Consider the following 18,619-nt stretch of genomic DNA (forward strand, 5'->3'; position numbering starts at 1 on the left):
TGTCAAAAAGGATATCCGGCATACGCCATACGGCCCTACGCTCTCTTGTTGCTTCAACTGTGCTGTCCACAGACGGAGCTGGACAAATGGCGAAGGTCCTGTCCTGTTCGGTCTTGTCCTGTACTGTACTGTTCTGTCCTATACTGTCCTGTCCTGTCCTGTCCTGGCGACCATCATATCCTCGTGGGTGGACAGGACGTGTAATGTGCTGTAAGTCCTGCCACACATGACGCGCTGACAATTTTAGTTTAGTTGTTGGCGTATTTGCACGAGCACCAGTACGAGTACGAGTACGAGTACGAGTATTTACCCGGGCTTCTTTTGGGAACGAGGACAGTGACGGGGGACGGTGGACGGTGAATGGGGACGGACACCCAACAGAGAGCGACACACATAATCAAGAGCAACTTTATTATTTTGTCCAACCACCAACTATATGTACGAGTATTCTTCTCCCTCTCTCTCTCTATGTGTGTGTGTGTGTATGGGTTATTTTTATGCCCAGCTCAGAGCCCCGAGTCTCTACGAGTATATCTTTATACATATACTCGTATATCTGTCTGTTGTGTGGTCTTTATGCCCGTCATCATTATGCTTTTGCCTTGGCCTGGCCCGATCCGGCTCTGACCCAGCCCCAGCCCCAGCCCCAGCCCCAGCCCCGGCTGTGAGTCTTGTGCTTGCCTTTCGCCATTTGCCATGTTCGGAGCTGCACATTTTATAGTTTTCAAAAGTCACAAAAATGTCAATTGCTTGTCTTGTGCCACACGCCTCCCTCTCCCCTCTCCCCCCTCCCTCTTCTCCTTTCCCCGCCCCTTCTTTGTGGCCAAATGGCATTGAATAAATTATATTGTGGTCATAAAGTTGCAGCACCATGTTTACCCCACACACAGACAGACAGACAGACAGACAGAGGGACAGAACGACCGACAGAAAGATAAGGGGAACAAGGAGACATGTCCCTGGCTTATGTCATAATGGGCTATGCATTGGTATCTCGAAATCTTGTCCTGGTTCCGGACTCGGTTTATTTGCATGTGAAGCAGGCGTGGGCCCCACTCCCACTCAAAGCTAATCAGCGGCAGGAATTGATTTGGCGCCTCAATTGGATCAACAGAACATTCACCTCACACTCCGAACCGCCCCCGATAATGACCCACCATTAAATGATAAATTATGGCCAAGCATGTGGACTGGGGACTGGTGACGGGGGACGGGTGACGGGGGACGGGGGAGGGGGGTTGGTTCTTTTTTCGGGGGAGAACTTTTGAATTTTAATCAAGCTTTGAATTTGAGGCACTGGCATGGGTCTTGTGGGTCATGGCATTGGCCATAATTTCACTTTCATTACTGCGTCTTCTGCTTGGGAATGTCCTGTTAATGCCCTGCCAGACCATTGCCGAAAGGAGCATAAATCTATTTATGTGGTCTCTAGTTCCCTTCTGCGGTCTCTGGCGGCGTGGCTGTTTGCGCCCTTGGTAATTGAAAATATTTCAAATAATTCATAAAATTTTTATGCGATTTTCCCTCTCAAAAAGTAGTTTAGCTCTCCTCCAAGGGTGAGGCAGTCCTTGTTTCAAGTTATCAGATCGTATAACTCGGCGTAGATAATTGTTTTAATGATGTCATAACTTTGCCATTTGATATCGTACTTACCGAAATGGTTCCAACTGATTTATGTCCACCCCTCGCCATTGATTACTGTATAAAGTCAGCTTACTTTTCGGGTCATAAGTCTGTTGAAAATATAACAAATATTTGTGATAAATTGTTTCCACAAATTCGAATCGGAATAAAATTGGCATTAAATGGATTAAACTTGATTGGTTCTAAATATCACATCATCACACAGGAATCATGCCCAAGAATAGCCTTGACTATAGCATAGACTATGCATTTTGTTGTTGGATTCTGGGACCGACTCAGTAGCCCCCAAGGCATCGCCGAACAGAAAATGTGATGGACAGTATCTTCGCATTTTATAGTCTTTGGTAATATTTAAAGCTTTTGGCTGCTTAAACGATACCATTGGCAATTCATATTTCGTTGCGCGATTCAATCACTATATCCCCAAGTGTATCCACTCCTTCTCCCCTAAAAAACTCTCCATGATTCGTGCCCAAAAGTGGATGATGCATCAGCGTATGGGGACGGGGCCCGGGGCCTGGGGCCCTACTTGTAGATACTGTAGATAGGGGCATAGCATACGTAACGTAACCAGTTCGCCTCGCTCTCGACAAACGAGTAAATAACGGCGTTGCATGATTTATGTGGCCAAACAAAGCGCAACAAAACGACTGTTGCCTTGTCGGATCCCCCCGGGCGATGAGAGCTGTGCCACCTGAGTGCCCAAATCGCAGACTGACTGCTCTGCTCTGCTCCGGTACGGTCCGGTCTGGTCCGTCCGGTCCGGTCCGGCCGCTGTCCCTGCTCCACATCCAACCAATCCACCAACCCACATATCCATATATCAACAGCCACATCTGCGGGAATGCGGGAGTGCGGGACTGTGTGTGCGGGCGCTAACCACTTGAAAACGTTAAATAAGTTGTCTAACCACACATTAAACCAATTTGGCACTGCGCTGGCCGCCTGTCTGGCACCTTGGATAGCGTTTTCCTCTGGCCAGGGCACGGACCCGCGTCCTGGCCTAAGCCAGCCCAGGACCTCAGCGTGGGCACGGCCCACACATACAAGTCCCTGCTGGCTGCCATAAATCATAGGGCGACCCACGTATGTGACTACTTTGGCTAGGGGATCGATAAATTATTATTAGTTGGGGCTGTCCAACAATCCTTGTCCTCGTCCTCGTCCTCGTCCACGCCCACACTCCACACCCTCCCTCCGTTCCTGACGACCTCCATCGTTTTGGTATCGTTCGGAGGCGCGTGCAAAGGAAGTTGTTAGATCCCCAAAAAGGAGCGCTGACCGAAATCCTCCTCGGCGTTGCGGTTCAAATGCCTTTTAACTTAACAACTTTTTTTCTGCCCAGCCCCATCACCCCGGCTGCCAACACCCCGCACACAAACACACAAAAATCAATGGGTGACTTTGTCCTGCTGCTGCTGGTGTTGGTCCGGACCAGGAACAGGTCCCAGGACCAGTGCCAAGGCAAACCCTTAACGTTGTGTGTAAAGTGGACTTGACATGAGATTAACATCTTCAAAAGCATAGCTTAAAGTATTTGTTAGAGCACATTGAAGTTGCGCCCGAACAAGGTGGCAGAACCAGGACCAGGACCCGGGCTGACCCTTCACCCTTCCTTCATCCGGGACACCGTCCTCGCTGTGGGCGTCGTTTTTGGATAATTGCGTTCTTGTGCGCTGAGCCGTGGGCTTAACTGTTGCTGTCATAACTAAGCGAAAAGGTATACAATTTATGGAATCGAGTCCCTGCTCCCAGCTCCCATTCGTAGAAGCTCCACCCCGCGACAGGTGCGTGGGCGTGGACGTGGAGCGTCCTGCGAAACAAGGAAAGGGCCCCACGACACATGTACGATGTATACTATAACAATTTTCGTTGGATTTATTTCGTTGATTTCAATCGTTAAACAATAGCAAACAGAAGTCGTTCTTACTTAAAGCCTAATAGTGGTTGTTCTTGGTGGGGCGAGGGGGGTGAATGATTCGAGTCGTGAACGAGCCGCAGGTACATTTCTCAGTGCTTACAGGGCACGGCGGTGGCGCAGCTTCAGGCGACGCACGGTCTTATACTGGTATCCATCAGCAGCGAGAACAGCGGAATCCTGGCTGGCTTCTTCGATAGGAGCTTCCTCAATAGGAGCCTCGGTGACAACCTCCTCGGATGGGGGCAGATATTCGTTGGCGATCTCGGAGACATCACGACGCTGGCGGTACTTCAGGCGACGCACGGTCTTATACTGGTATCCATCAGCAGCGAGAACGGCGGAATCCTGACTGGCTTCTTCGACGGGAACCTCCTCGACTGGAGCATCAGCAACAACCTCCTCAGATGGGGGCAGATATTCGTTGGCGATCTCGGAGACATCACGACGCTGGCGGTACTTCAGGCGGCGCACGGTCTTATACTGGTATCCATCAGCAGCGAGAACAGCGGAATCCTGGCTGGCTTCTTCGATAGGAGCTTCCTCAAGAGGAGCCTCGGTGACAACCTCCTCGGATGGGGGCAGATATTCGTTGGCGATTTCGGAGACATCACGACGCTGGCGGTACTTCAGGCGGCGCACGGTCTTATACTGGTATCCATCAGCAGCGAGAACAGCGGAATCCTGGCTGGCTTCTTCGATAGGAGCTTCCTCAAGAGGAGCCTCGGTGACAACCTCCTCGGATGGGGGCAGATATTCGTTGGCGATCTCGGAGACATCACGACGCTGGCGGTACTTCAGGCGGCGCACGGTCTTATACTGGTATCCATCAGCAGCGAGAACAGCGGAATCCTGGCTGGCTTCTTCGATAGGAGCTTCCTCAAGAGGAGCCTCGGTGACAACCTCCTCGGATGGGGGCAGGTAGTCGTTGGCGATTTCGGAGACATCACGACGCTGGCGGTACTTCAGGCGGCGCACGGTCTTATACTGGTATCCATCAGCAGCGAGAACAGCGGAATCCTGGCTGGCTTCTTCGATAGGAGCTTCCTCAAGAGGAGCCTCGGTGACAACCTCCTCGGATGGGGGCAGATATTCGTTGGCGATCTCGGAGACATCACGACGCTGGCGGTACTTCAGGCGACGCACGGTCTTATACTGGTATCCATCAGCAGCGAGAACAGCGGAATCCTGGTTGGCTTCTTCGACGGGAACCTCCTCGACTGGAGCATCAGCAACAACCTCCTCAGATGGGGGCAGGTAGTCGTTGGCGATTTCGGAGACATCACGACGCTGGCGGTACTTCAGGCGGCGCACGGTCTTATACTGGTATCCATCAGCAGCGAGAACAGCGGAATCCTGGCTGGCTTCCTCGACAGGAGCGTCCGCAAGAGGAGCCTCAGTGGCAACCTCTTCAGATGGGGGCAGATATTCGTTGGCGATCTCGGAGACATCACGACGCTGGCGGTACTTCAGGCGACGCACGGTCTTATACTGGTATCCATCAGCAGCGAGAACAGCGGAGTCCTGGCTGGCTTCTTCGACGGGAACCTCCTCGACTGGAGCATCAGCAACAACCTCCTCAGATGGGGGCAGGTAGTCGTTGGCGATTTCGGAGACATCACGACGCTGGCGGTACTTCAGGCGGCGCACGGTCTTATACTGGTATCCATCAGCAGCGAGAACAGCGGAATCCTGGCTGGCTTCCTCGACAGGAGCGTCCGCAGGAGGAGCCTCAGTGGCAACCTCTTCAGATGGGGGCAGATATTCGTTGGCGATCTCGGAAACATCACGACGCTGGCGGTACTTCAGGCGACGCACGGTCTTATACTGGTATCCATCAGCAGCGAGAACAGCGGAATCCTGGCTGGCTTCTTCGACGGGAACCTCCTCGACTGGAGCATCAGCAACAACCTCCTCAGATGGGGGCAGGTAGTCGTTGGCGATCTCAGAGACATCACGACGCTGGCGGTACTTCAGGCGACGCACGGTCTTATACTGGTATCCATCAGCAGCGAGAACAGCGGAATCCTGGCTGGCTTCTTCGATAGGAGCTTCCTCAAGAGGAGCCTCGGTGACAACCTCCTCGGATGGGGGCAGATATTCGTTGGCGATCTCGGAGACATCACGACGCTGGCGGTACTTCAGGCGACGCACGGTCTTATACTGGTATCCATCAGTAGCGAGAACGGCGGAATCCTGGCTGGCTTCTTCGACGGGAACCTCCTCGACTGGAGCATCAGCAACAACCTCCTCAGATGGGGGCAGGTAGTCGTTGGCGATTTCGGAGACATCACGACGCTGGCGGTACTTCAGGCGGCGCACGGTCTTATACTGGTATCCATCAGCAGCGAGAACGGCGGAATCCTGGCTGGCTTCCTCGACAGGAGCGTCTGCAAGAGGAGCCTCAGTGGCAACCTCTTCAGATGGGGGCAGGTAGTCGTTGGCGATCTCGGAGACATCACGACGCTGGCGGTACTTCAGGCGACGCACGGTCTTATACTGGTATCCATCAGTAGCGAGAACGGCGGAATCCTGGCTGGCTTCTTCGACGGGAACCTCCTCGACTGGAGCATCAGCAACAACCTCCTCAGATGGGGGCAGGTAGTCGTTGGCGATTTCGGAGACATCACGACGCTGGCGGTACTTCAGGCGGCGCACGGTCTTATACTGGTATCCATCAGCAGCGAGAACGGCGGAATCCTGGCTGGCTTCCTCGACAGGAGCGTCTGCAAGAGGAGCCTCAGTGGCAACCTCTTCAGATGGGGGCAGGTAGTCGTTGGCGATCTCGGAGACATCACGACGCTGGCGGTACTTCAGGCGACGCACGGTCTTATACTGGTATCCATCAGTAGCGAGAACGGCGGAATCCTGGCTGGCTTCTTCGACGGGAACCTCCTCGACTGGAGCATCAGCAACAACCTCCTCAGATGGGGGCAGGTAGTCGTTGGCGATTTCGGAGACATCACGACGCTGGCGGTACTTCAGGCGACGCACGGTCTTATACTGGTATCCATCAGTAGCGAGAACGGCGGAATCCTGGCTGGCTTCTTCGACGGGAACCTCCTCGACTGGAGCATCAGCAACAACCTCCTCAGATGGGGGCAGGTAGTCGTTGGCGATTTCGGAGACATCACGACGCTGGCGGTACTTCAGGCGGCGCACGGTCTTATACTGGTATCCATCAGCAGCGAGAACGGCGGAATCCTGGCTGGCTTCCTCGACAGGAGCGTCTGCAAGAGGAGCCTCAGTGGCAACCTCTTCAGATGGGGGCAGGTAGTCGTTGGCGATCTCGGAGACATCACGACGCTGGCGGTACTTCAGGCGGCGCACGGTCTTATACTGGTATCCATCAGCAGCGAGAACAGCGGAATCCTGGCTGGCTACTTCGATAGGAGCTTCCTCAAGAGGAGCCTCGGTGACAACCTCCTCGGATGGGGGCAGATATTCGTTGGCGATCTCGGAGACATCACGACGCTGGCGGTACTTCAGGCGGCGCACGGTCTTATACTGGTATCCATCAGCAGCGAGAACAGCGGAATCCTGGCTAGCTTCTTCGACAGGAGCTTCCTCAAGAGGAGCCTCAGTGGCAACCTCTTCAGATGGGGGCAGGTAGTCGTTGGCGATCTCGGACACATCCCGACGCTGGCGGTACTTCAGGCGACGCACGGTCTTGTAGCGGTATCCATCCTCTCCCACGACAGCCGAGTCTTGGGCGATCTCTCCGAGGGGAGCATCGAGGGCAACTTCCTCTGCTGGCGGGACGTAATCGTTCACGATCTCGGAGACGTCGCGACGGTGCCTGGCTTGTTCGACAGGAATCACTGCAGCCGTCGCGGCGGCAATGAAGATGCACGCAATGAAAAGTTTCTGCAATGAGTAAGGAATTGAAATGTGTGTGCTTGGAGATAGGTAGGAAGTAGTCCTGGTAGATTCTCCTGGGGTTGGGATATTCACCATTTTGAGTATAGATCTCCAAGCTAATTGTTTTATCGATGGAATCTATGGGTCGAATGATTAATAGTCGCAATTTGTCGGCATATTTATACGCTCTAATGTTTGCCAAGCGGCGTGGCGCGGCGCGGCTCTGCTCGGCGCTCGCATAAAACCAAACAATGACCGGCACTTTGTTTGCCAGCAAACAGCAACGGAAACCGAATCGGAATCCGATTTCGACTCCGACTCCGACTCCGAATGGAACCGATACCAAAACGGTAACAAAAGCAGCAATCCCAGCAGAGCTTTGGTGTGGCTTCGATGGATTTGCAAGCCCAAGCTCCAACATGCGCCACTCAAGCCTTCAAGTGCCCAAGTGTTCCCCCAACAGCCTCCGTCTCGTCTTGGACTCTGTCTCAGCATCAGCTGGGAGCTGTGGTTCGGCCCAACCGTGCATTCCGCCGCTTGGGCAGAGGGGCTACTATTCGATGATTGCCCAGTGCGGAACTAAACGCTCTGCTCCACTCCACGTTTCGCTTTCATTTTCGTTTCGTTCACATTGTTTTGGTTACCTTTTGTCGTTTGTTGCTTCGAATGTTTTCACGGTCAAGTGCGAGCATCGAGCAGTGAGCATCGGTCACTCTTAAAAAGATCTAATGCAAAAAATATACAACAAATAATAATATTCGAATATTTTAATGACAGGCGTAAGTATTTGGCGTCGATCCATAGCCATAAACACATACACACACACATCTTTTATTAATAGCTCCGAACATTAATTTCTCAAGTGTGGCTATCGGTAATTTTCGTACTACTCGCACAGCAAGCAGTTCAACGAACTGCTCAAGATTGACGGCTGAGAAAAGGTCGCTCGCACGCTTGTTTGTAGCTCTGGCTCTGGCACTGGTAGCACGTTCCATTCGTAACTCTTGTGGCTGTGAAGGCAAATCGAGCCAGATCTTCAAGTTTAGACAATTAACTGCAGCTTTCATGTACGAACTGCTTGATCAATTTTTATCATGGGTAAATCGATCCAAACGCACTGCTTGATCTCTGCCCTCTGCAGGAGTAAGCGAACCATTCATTCGGGTTTCACCAATAAACTGCTTAATCGATTGATTCTCATGCATAAAAAGAAAAAAATTTACCAGCTAGAACCGTACTGCTTGTTTCCTTTCTTGTTGAAGTGCTTATAATTTCAGAGAAAATGGAACGAAACCTCCATGTTTCAGCGGTGCACTGCTTGCACCCTTTACTCTGCAGCCAAATCGAACCAAATCTTTTGCCAATATACTGCACGTAGACTGAGATGATATGAGATGATGAAGGCGTCCTATTTCCGGCGGCAGCTTCACCAGGATCTTTTTGGGAGATATCGATTAAGAGAGCTTCGGCAAAGGACCTTTCCCCTCATCAGAGGCTAAGCCGTCCGGATCCAGATTCGGATGCTCCTAGATGCTTCTGGTCGTAGCAACCATCCAGTCCAGTCACGTCTAGTGCCATACGGCCATAAGAGACATTAGGTGCTCAGACATGTAAATTTTACGGGGCAGAGTCTATCCAGCTTTATTTAGTGTATTTCTAAATGCTGTGGACTGCTTTCTTCTTTAAATGTTTAGCAGTTTTGTTTTTATTTTCTCCTTACTTATGTACTTACCACCAGATTATATTGTAAATCTCAATTCGAATTGATTCAGGATTGATCTTAACAAAAGAGCCACATCGATATCTGATCACAGCCACATCTCGATAATGTTATCGAAGCAAACACCACGCGGAGGAGCAGTATCCTTCTAATCAGCTAATTGTCAAACAAAACAACAGCCAAGTCAGAGGAGAGCTTGGTGCTTGGTTCTCGGTGCTCGGTGCTCGGTACTTGGTGCTCGGGTAATAAAGTATATACTGTTAACCCTGCCAAGCAGCAAAGATATCAAAGATTTCTCTGAAAATATGCTGCACAAGCATCGGCGGCAGGGGGATGGGAGCAGAAATCAACAACAGCTTACAAGTTCTGGGCATGTTATGCGCTGCCGAAAAACTTTGGCTATGAAATTCCTAAACTTGGCAAAACAAGCAGCTTGTTCATCCGAAAGGAGCGGAGCAAGCAGGAGGGGCAGACACAGACACGGAACGGGGGGAGGAGCAGGGTAGGGAGTCACAGTTCGCAGTTAAAACTTTTCACAAATCATGCATATGATTTTTTTGGGCACTTTTACTTTGGCGCAAGGGCTAATTAAAGGACAAAATTGGGTAAGTTTTCCTGGGCTTCAAGAGTCATCTCATCTTAAGGTTGCGTGCCCCAATGTGTGTCAAGTGGCAGTAAGTGCAAAACAAAACAAATGGAGTGTGCAATCTGCTGTAAACAACCATAAATTCTGCGAGCTCCTTCGTTGCTGCCAGGGGAACCAGCCGAACTATCGCCATCATAAAGAGGGCCACAACCAGGCCCAGGCGTCCCGTCTCCCCATCCGATGCCCAAGAACCATCCAAGAACCAGCACCATCTTTATCGCAATCATTCACATCGCCACTTGTGAAATCATGGCAGGCCACCGCCGAGAGATGAGTATGCGTATATTTTTGGTACTGCCGGGCGGCAGGAGGAACTACGAAGTATGAAGTAGGAATGAGAGAAGGAACCGGAGCATGAACATCCTACGACACATTATAATATATATAAACGATGTTTCATGACAATCAATTTGTTACAATTCAATAGACACACTCGGTATGGTTCCATATATGTTGTGTTGTGTTGTGCTCTCATTTATGTGATTATTTGATTTGTGTTCTGACGTTGACATTCATACGAACACAACAGAACAGGCATAAACCCAGCCGTACAGAATACCGACTAGAAAACAGTCCAGAGCTGTGTGGAATCAGTGCCCGACCGAAGCTGCTCTCCTCCTCGCATAACGAATTTTATGAACTAGAAAGTATCATTAATTTAATACGCATTCGCATACGCAAACAAGCACATTGATAGGCGAGTGGGAGGGGTGTATGATAAGTGTATGTATATGTGGGTATATGGTTACTGAAATGTGGGATCTGTGGCATGATGCGGCCGTTAGTTATGCTCTTGATCATTGTAATGTAAATATGGAACGGCACTCGCTCGCTGTCCTGTCCCGTCCTGTGGTCCCTGGCCCTGGCCGCGTGCTATCATAAATAAACATTCGACACAAACACAATAAATGTCAAAAAGTTTCGCCATTATCCGCTTGCCAGTTAATGTCCTTGTCGTTGTCATCGTCCTCGTCGTCGTCGTCTTGAAAGCATACAGCGCTTTATTATTTTAATGATTCTGCAAGTGGAGAAAGAGAGGGCCCATCCTGTCAGCACTATGGGGTCTGTCCCTGTCCCTGTCCCTGTCCCGGCCATATCCCAGGCCTGGCCCTGCGCTACGTCCTGTGGCATTGTGTTTACATTTGTAATTCAATTCGCGACCAACCGCTTCCCCCGTAGCCACCCGAAAAACTCCACCATCTCCAGCTACAGCTCCACGGCTACAGCGGTTCTGTGGCTCCGGCTCCGGCTCCGGCTCTGGCTGTGGCTCTGTCCGCTGGTTATTATTTTACATGTCGTTCGCTGGTTCACTATAATTTATTAGCAATTTGCATAATTTTCTTTCATAAAGCATTGCCACTGCTCTCCGGGCTCCGTGCTCCGTGCTCCGCGTTCCGGGCCCTCTGCTCCGCTCCGCTCCGCTCTCCATTCGCTTTTAATGCTGACATCGCGCCGCGTCCGTCAACTCTTTTGGTCCAGTGTTATGCAAATGTGTCGCCTCGTAATATCCATGAGTTCTGCCCAGTTTACGGTTATGCTCGATCGTTATCAATGCTACACTTTGTGGCCCGATTATTGTTGTTGCTTGTTTTTGCTGCTCGTTCACTGAATCTCTGAATACATCTCGAAATTTGCATTCACAGCTGCTGCCAATCGACAGATGTAGAGAGTTCAAGCGAAGGTCTCCGAGATCGCAGAGGCAGCAGCTGCCGGTAAATGTTGGATTTCGATGGGTAAATATGTCCAGGATCCGAGTAAGGCCAGGCAGAAGGCCTCATTCTACTGAATGAGACACGTTTCTTAGACCAAGAAATATATGTGTGTGCCCCCTGCTCGGACATTCGTTCAGAGTATCCTTTCGGATTCTTCACTTAAATAAATAATAAATAAAATCAAGAGCCAAAAGACAAAGGATCCCATGTATCATTTCCCCAAGCTGATTTCCCCTCATTATCCTAATGAAAATCGTTGAATTTTCAGCATCCCATCGCCTCACATCGCATCGTCGCTCCGCAGCAGCAGCAGCTCTGAACTCTGAACAAACAAAGAACGAAACGAAAGTATCTTTATTATCTTTTAGCACTTCAGGAATTGTTTTTATTTTTCCTGCACTTTTCTGCTCTTTTCTGCTGTTTTCCTGCTTTTTCTTCTGCTGAACTTTTGGCTGCATAAACAATTAAAAATTAATTTTAAAACTTTGCCCAAAGATAAATGCAGGATGAGGGGAAGGAGCCAGGGGAGGCACCAAGGAGTGAAAGGCAGCAGCCCAAGGATCGAGATCCAGTTAGCTCATTAAACCCGCCACATGGTCTTGCGGTTGTGTCTGGGGCAACTTTCCGATTGCCAGAGTCCCAGAGACCCGGACTCTGGGCATCATTATGTAATCTGTGGGGGCAAGCATCTGCTTTGAAGTCAATGAAACTAAGCGAAAACTATTTAAAATACAATTTAGTGCAAATCAATCGACAATGGATGGGTTTTGCAATTAGGCACCCCAACAAAACAGAGCACAGGGTGGCAGTGTGGCAAAGTGGCAGAGGGGCAGAGGGGCAGCCACAACCGCATGCATACTTACGAGCACACAAACACCCTCTATAGTCGCTGTATATAGAGACAGAGTCAACGTTATTTCATAAACACGCTCAAGTGATTTGGCAAACTTATGCCTGATTGGCCCCGTAGTCCCGTGGCTCCAGCCACAGGCTCAAGCCCCAATTGCTAACCCGAAGGCATCAAGCCCGAAGTCCCCAAACCCAAAACGAGAGACCAAAGCCCAAAGCCCAAAGCCCAAAGACTGAGACAGAGAGAGATTCTCTCTGTTTATTTGGCTGTCTGTTTGCCCTGACGGGGCAAAGGTCTCCGGGAGACAGGGAGACAGGGAGTCCGGGAGCTCCACTGTTTGACTTGAAGGTATTAGAAACTAATTTGTACAGCAGCCAAAGCAGCCGCAGCGACAGTACAGTAGAGTAGGAGAGTGGAGGAGTGCCGGAGGATCAGAAGAGCATCTCGGGGCAAAGCTAACCAGGATACAAACAGCAATTGTTTGCCTGCTGTCCATCCATCTATCCATGCTAGGCTTTGGCCTTAGTTGGCCATCCACTTTGGTCGGTTGGTCGGTCGCTCGGTCGGTCTCTTTCGCTGTTTTCGGGTTGGGATTTGAGCCCCTTTGTACAGGCCCAAGACAATAAGTAAAAAATCCAAAGGCAGGCCAGGCCAGGCCAGGCCAAATCCTTAACAATAGCTGGAACAGCAACAACAGATGGCTAAATCATATGCCTTGCCTCCACTCCGAGAAACAACAAAAAGGGGGCGACATAGACAGACAAAAAGGACACACCAGTCTCGTCTCGGTTTTTAAGTCGCTTGCGGCTTAAATTTTCTTAAATGTTACATTGTCTCTGGCAACGACAACGGCAACGGCAACGACACAGAGACGGCCACCTGCCTCTGTCGACCCGGACATGCCATCGCTTTTTATGGTTTAACTAAACAATCTTCTCATGAGTAAATATTTTCGGTCATATTTTGCCATCCAGCAGATGCAAAACTTTACAATGAAGTTGGCTCTGGGATGCTGCTGCTACTGCTGCTGCTCCTTGGATAAGTACATTTATCTTTAAGACTAAAAACCATAACAATTTAGTGTTGGAAATTTTCGAGATACGCATTGCAAAATTTATACAGACAGCCCCACTCCTTGATGGGGATGGTGGTCCCCTGCGTGCGTGTGTGTGTGTGTGTGGGTGTGGGTGTGTATCTGGCAGATATTCGCACAAATATTTACCCGGGTCGAACATTTTATCTGAATATGCAGAATATGCTTAGCTAAGCCAAATGTTGTTGCCTCTGCTCCGGCCATTGCTGTCCTTCTGCTGTTCTTAAATCTGAATAAAATCCAAAAATCGGAAACACCAAGAAGACAAATTCATTTCTTCATAGCTTAGAAGTTTTTCAAACCCAGAAACTTGGGCGCAAATTTGTGAAAAAGTTACAGGAAAAGCAAATTTCATAGCATATGAATTCAATTAAATGTTTACATGCAACATGTTGCATCCCAGCGCTGTACCTGCCACCCAATGATCGCCCCGTTCCGTGGCCAAAACTTTAACAATTTCTACAAAAGATGTCATTGTTTGGGGCGGGGGAGGGTTTCCAGACCATTAATTTTTTGTTGCTTTTACCATTTCGATTTTTAAATTATTTTGCAGCAAAAGTGTATCTTTTGCGCATAATTTATGGTCCAAAATTTGGAAAAAACTGAAAAGATTTCGGGGAAGTTCTGGAATGCAAATCGAACGGTTTCAGCTGAAGGAGGGCAAAATGATAGGGACTTTAATTATTAGATGTATGTTAGAGGAACTAAAAAAAACTTTAGGGTCCTTTGATCCTTAGAAACACAGTTCAAATAAGCTCTTCTTTTGATTCGATTTCCTACACAAACATGCAGTTCAGGTTATCAGACATCAAACACCATTGACACATCAGCGGCATACATTTTCATTTGGGGTTGACATTCCCGCCATCAGATGCCACTGATTCGCACTCGAGGCGGCCCGGTGGTTCGTCCATGAATGCGTGAATGACCGAATGAGTGAGGGCCTACACTCGTATTTGAAGGGTATTTACATTGATGATTGTTGACATTTGAAACAAATATGAATAATACCTACCGCTTGCAATTTGCAGATTTCAGTTTTCATTTTCCATTTTCCAATTTCCAATTTCCACTTTTTTTTCAATTTTTTTTTGTTTTTGTCATGTAACGAGGGGAATCAGAGAGTAGGGAAATTCCTGGAAAAAAAAACGAGTTGCAAATTTGTATGATTAATCTGAACACGAACCGGAGCCGGGGCCGGACCCCGAGCCGGAGAGCGGCCACCGGAGCCGGGGGCGTACTTTTCATTATGGGCATTAAATTTTTGTGCATTTTATAATTTAATTGAATTTTGCATTTTATTTTTTATCGCACTTTTCAAAAGCTAATTTATGATTGCTCAATGCGGCATGTAATTGCATACAAAAGCCTTTAATGATGGGTTCTCTCTGGAGCTCTACAGAAATAGCTGTGGGTGTGTCTGTATCTGTGTATCTGCATTCGTATCTATGTACATGGTGATTGGGATTGTGTTTCTCCTCCTCCTCTTTTCGCATTATGACATTCCATAATTATATTCATTATTAATGATAACAACAAAAAAACAAAAAGCGAGAGCCATCGAAGAATTATTAACGATAAAAGATGATTAAATTTAAGCGAATTTAAAATGGGAATCCATAATTAACCCAGCCATAAATATAGACGTGTTTTAATCTTGGGCCAGAAACTCCTCAAATGTTCACCGAATAGTTTTGCCCACCGCTTCGACCTCTCTCCGGCAGTTCTGACCAGCAATTAGCGACTGGGAATTAAGTGCTCATCAGTGCGTCGTGTCTGTGTCGGCCAGGAGCTTAGGGCCCACCCCAACCCCGACTCCAATCCCATCACTGCATAATAGAGCCAACACACAAATTAGTCGAAACCCCGGCTAAAGCCCGGCGTGACGTCGTAAACAGAGCTGGAAATGCGCACCCAACATGCACACGGCTCTGGCCTTAAGTGGAAGGAGTCGCAGGATGTCGGAGGATCTCCTTGCAGCAGCAGCAGGAAGAGGAGGAGGAGGAGGCGGAGGAGGAGTAGCATGAACAGTTCCACTGCCAATTGTAACTCCGAGTTTGGTCGCACGATTAATCGTCGTTGCAAATTGTTGGCACGTTTTCAATTGACAACAGAAGAGTGCGTCTGGGACTTGCCCGTGGAGTCAACCCCTAATTTGCACTATGACCCACCCCGTTCACAGCCCAATCCAACCCAACTCAACCCTCTGCCCTCCTCTCCTCTCCTCTCCTCGTTTGTTGTGTGTAAATCACACGGTGTTTGCTCTCTCACTCTCCTGTTGCATCTTTTACGTGCGTCAGGTTTTGCTGTGCGCCACTGCTGCCGATGCCTTGATATCGAGGAACTCTCACCCCCCCCGACCACGACCACGACCCCGACCAGGTGGGGGTCGTATGTATCTCCCCACCCCCCGGTTCTACCATTTGACAGGCCGTTTTAAAACGCCGACCACGACGCCTCCGTCGTTTATTTTGAATGTAATTTTTCAAGTCGCGACAGTCTTCCAGCCTTGGACCATTAATCACGCGGACAAAATGCGATTCTACCATAGCGATGAGGAAACAAAAATGGAAAAAAAGAAGCGAAATAAAGAAGGCAAATAAACAATGGGGGAGAAAATAAAGAAAAGTGAGAGAGAAAAAAGAGCGAGAGCAGAGCAAACTTTGCCTTGACGAGGCAGTTCTTTAATTATACTCTGCCCCAAGGCAAGGTAGCTCTGTTGGCAGGGAAGTTTCAAAGATCCACAATCTTCATTCAGATGAATAGATTAGGCCCCAAATGACTAGAGCCCTTATCAATGGTTTGGCGGAAAGATAGAACTACACTGCCCACATCTGCCACTATGGGCACTACACTTTCTGCTCTTTCTCCGACTTAGACTTGATTTATTCATACGATATTTCTTTCTATTGAATAATATCCAATTTCAGATGTAAATCTCCACCCTTTCAGCGCATAAACCGAGCTAAGCGCCTTAGGGTATGATCAGATTCGACTTATTTCCGGTTGGAGAGAAAAGTGTTGCATACTCTCAGGCGGCGGCGAAGGCGGAGGCGGAAGTTGATGCCTGCCTGGATGCCTGAATGGATGGAATGCCTCTGCCGCCTCCTGGACTTGTGGACTCCTTCCTCTGTTGCTGTTGCTGTTGTTGCTGCTCGTTGACTTTGTTAATAATGATGTTGCTGTTTCTGTTGCACCCCCCACTCCTCAGACGCCCTCCTCCACCGCGCTGCTTTTGGCGTATTTTTAGCAATGAGGTCACGTGACTGACGCCCGTCGCATTACAGGGCCTTTGTTTGACAGACACCCCCCTCGCCCACGCCACCCCTTCCCAAGCGAATGACAAACTAAATGCAATTTGATGCGTGTCATGCCTCCAGCTCCCATCCCCCCCTAACCGGGGGGTGAAAATGCGTGGTAATCATTATTTGTGACAATTGATGAACGAAATCAATTTTTTTATTAGAGCTGAGCCCCAAGGATCAGCCCGGCTGAGCGGCACTCTAAGCTGCTCCCAGTGGCAGTTGTGGCAGTTAATAAATATTTGTCACGCATGGCTTTGGGTGCAGTGCAGCGACACATGGCCTCCTCCTTCCACGCCAAGCAGGCGGCAGACGGCAGACGGCAGCCGGCAGCCGGCAGGCAGCAGGCAGCAGGCAGCAGGCAGGACCTGTCTCTGGCACCTGCATTGCGTTGGAATTGGAACCGGACAGAGCTGAGCAGAGCTGAGCAGAACAGTGCCCGCTAGTGCACGGTAGTGTACGGCAGGCAGGGCATAGCAGCTTAGGCACGTGACAGCCATGAGCCGGGTGACCTCGTTGGGGTCGCCAGGATGTGGACTATTCCCACGACTTGTCACCTCTCGCACACTCGCACACACACACACACACGCACGCTCAATGTGACATGCAGCAACCGCAATAGTCGGTGTGCGGCCCCTTAGAGTGTATGTTGGTCAAAGTTGAATGCCTCTTGAATGCCCGAATGCCCGAATGGAATACCAATACCACAAAGGGAAGCCAGGCGGCAGCCACATTTTGCAGCCATTAATCAAATCTCCAATTAATTTGCCACAATTAATTGTAGTGATAATTTGAGGTTTCCCTTTACCTTTACCCTCCACCAAGCATCAGCCACGCTTTTAAAATCATCATCTCTATTTGCTTGGATACTCGATACCGGCTGAATACCGGCTGAATGCCGGCTGGAAACTGGCTGGATACTGCCTGCCTGCCTGGCGAAATGCAATTTGATTTTGGCTCGTAAATATGATGGAGCTTTAAGGATTTGCACCGCTTGGAGTCGGGGGCAAACCCTATTAGCAGGGAAGCAGGCAGACTGCCAGTCAGGAGGGAACATGCGCACGGCTTATCATTATTATTTTCCATCATTGTCGACATATAATCAGGTTCAATGACGAGTGCTCACCTGCTCCTGTTGCTCCTTTGGCCATCCAGACAGATGGGATAATAAATACAGTGAATGCCTGGAGCCGGGGCAGAGGCAGAGGCAGGAGCCGAGGCAGCTGTAGCAGCCTTTATGCAGTTGTGGCTCTTTATTGAAAAATGTGTGCACAATTCGAGAAATGCAGCTATGTTGGTGCTGCTGCTGGTGCTGGTGCTGGCCCTGGGCTGCCGCCAGAGCAGTCGATGCCGAAGCCAGACACAAATATCAAATATTATTGAGTGGAGCACGGAGCTCGGTGAAAGGTGAACCATTGATGGAGTGTCGGAGTGTAGAGACACCAACCCATCCCCATCCCATCCCTTCCCTTCCCGCCTGCCTGGCCTCCAATAACAGCGCTCGGGCGGGCAGGCAGGTTGCCGGTTGCCAGAGCAACCTCTCTACAACCGACCCTGCCCCGCCCTGCCCTGCCCACCGTTACCATAGCTGTGGTCCCTGGTTCTCCGGGGAGTGAACCAACTTTGTTTATAAACATTTCACGTTCAGCTTTGGTCCGTTCCCACAAATATTCCGCTGCTGCTCCAGCACCAGCACCAGCACCAGCTCCAGCTACAGTGAAAACTTTTACTATCAGAGAGAAAAGGATGATTTTTATTTGATATTTTTCCAAACAATGTCAGAGAAAAGTGTGCTCTGCTGTTCCGTGCTGTGCTGTTGCCTTTCCTATAAATTAAAACAAATACCAGCCAGACTAGAAATCGTGTTTCGTTG

General features: G+C 49.5%; 1 protein-coding gene across 1 annotated transcript; it reads right to left on the minus strand.

Moving 5' to 3' along the window:
• Window positions 1–3,661: 3,661 nt before the first annotated feature.
• LOC6599890 (fibrous sheath CABYR-binding protein) lies at window positions 3,662–8,583 on the minus strand. The gene is made up of 5 exons (XM_026991609.1): window positions 8,542–8,583; window positions 6,986–7,429; window positions 5,978–6,649; window positions 4,298–5,809; window positions 3,662–3,781 (listed from the first exon to the last, which is right to left on the minus strand). The coding sequence occupies exons 1-5, from the start codon at window positions 8,581–8,583 to the stop codon at window positions 3,662–3,664; spliced, it is 2,790 nt and encodes a 929-aa protein (XP_026847410.1).
• Window positions 8,584–18,619: the final 10,036 nt, after the last annotated feature.

Source organism: Drosophila persimilis, unplaced genomic scaffold (assembly GCF_003286085.1).
Source record: "Drosophila persimilis strain 14011-0111.01,24,50 unplaced genomic scaffold, DperRS2 tig00000676-arrow-arrow-pilon, whole genome shotgun sequence".
NCBI lineage: Eukaryota > Metazoa > Arthropoda > Insecta > Diptera > Drosophilidae > Drosophila > Drosophila persimilis.

Excerpts from the sequence above, each read along its gene's own strand:
- LOC6599890 (XM_026991609.1), bottom strand. The coding sequence starts at position 8,583 with ATGAATGGTTCGCTTACTCCTGCAGAGGGCAGAGATCAAGCA. Across the intron at positions 6,650-6,985 it reads ATCTGCCCCCATCCGAGGAG|GTTGTTGCTGATGCTCCAGT; the intron begins GTTGTCACCGAG and ends CCATCTGAGGAG. Across the intron at positions 5,810-5,977 it reads ACCTGCCCCCATCTGAAGAG|GTTGTTGCTGATGCTCCAGT; the intron begins GTTGCCACTGAG and ends CCATCTGAGGAG.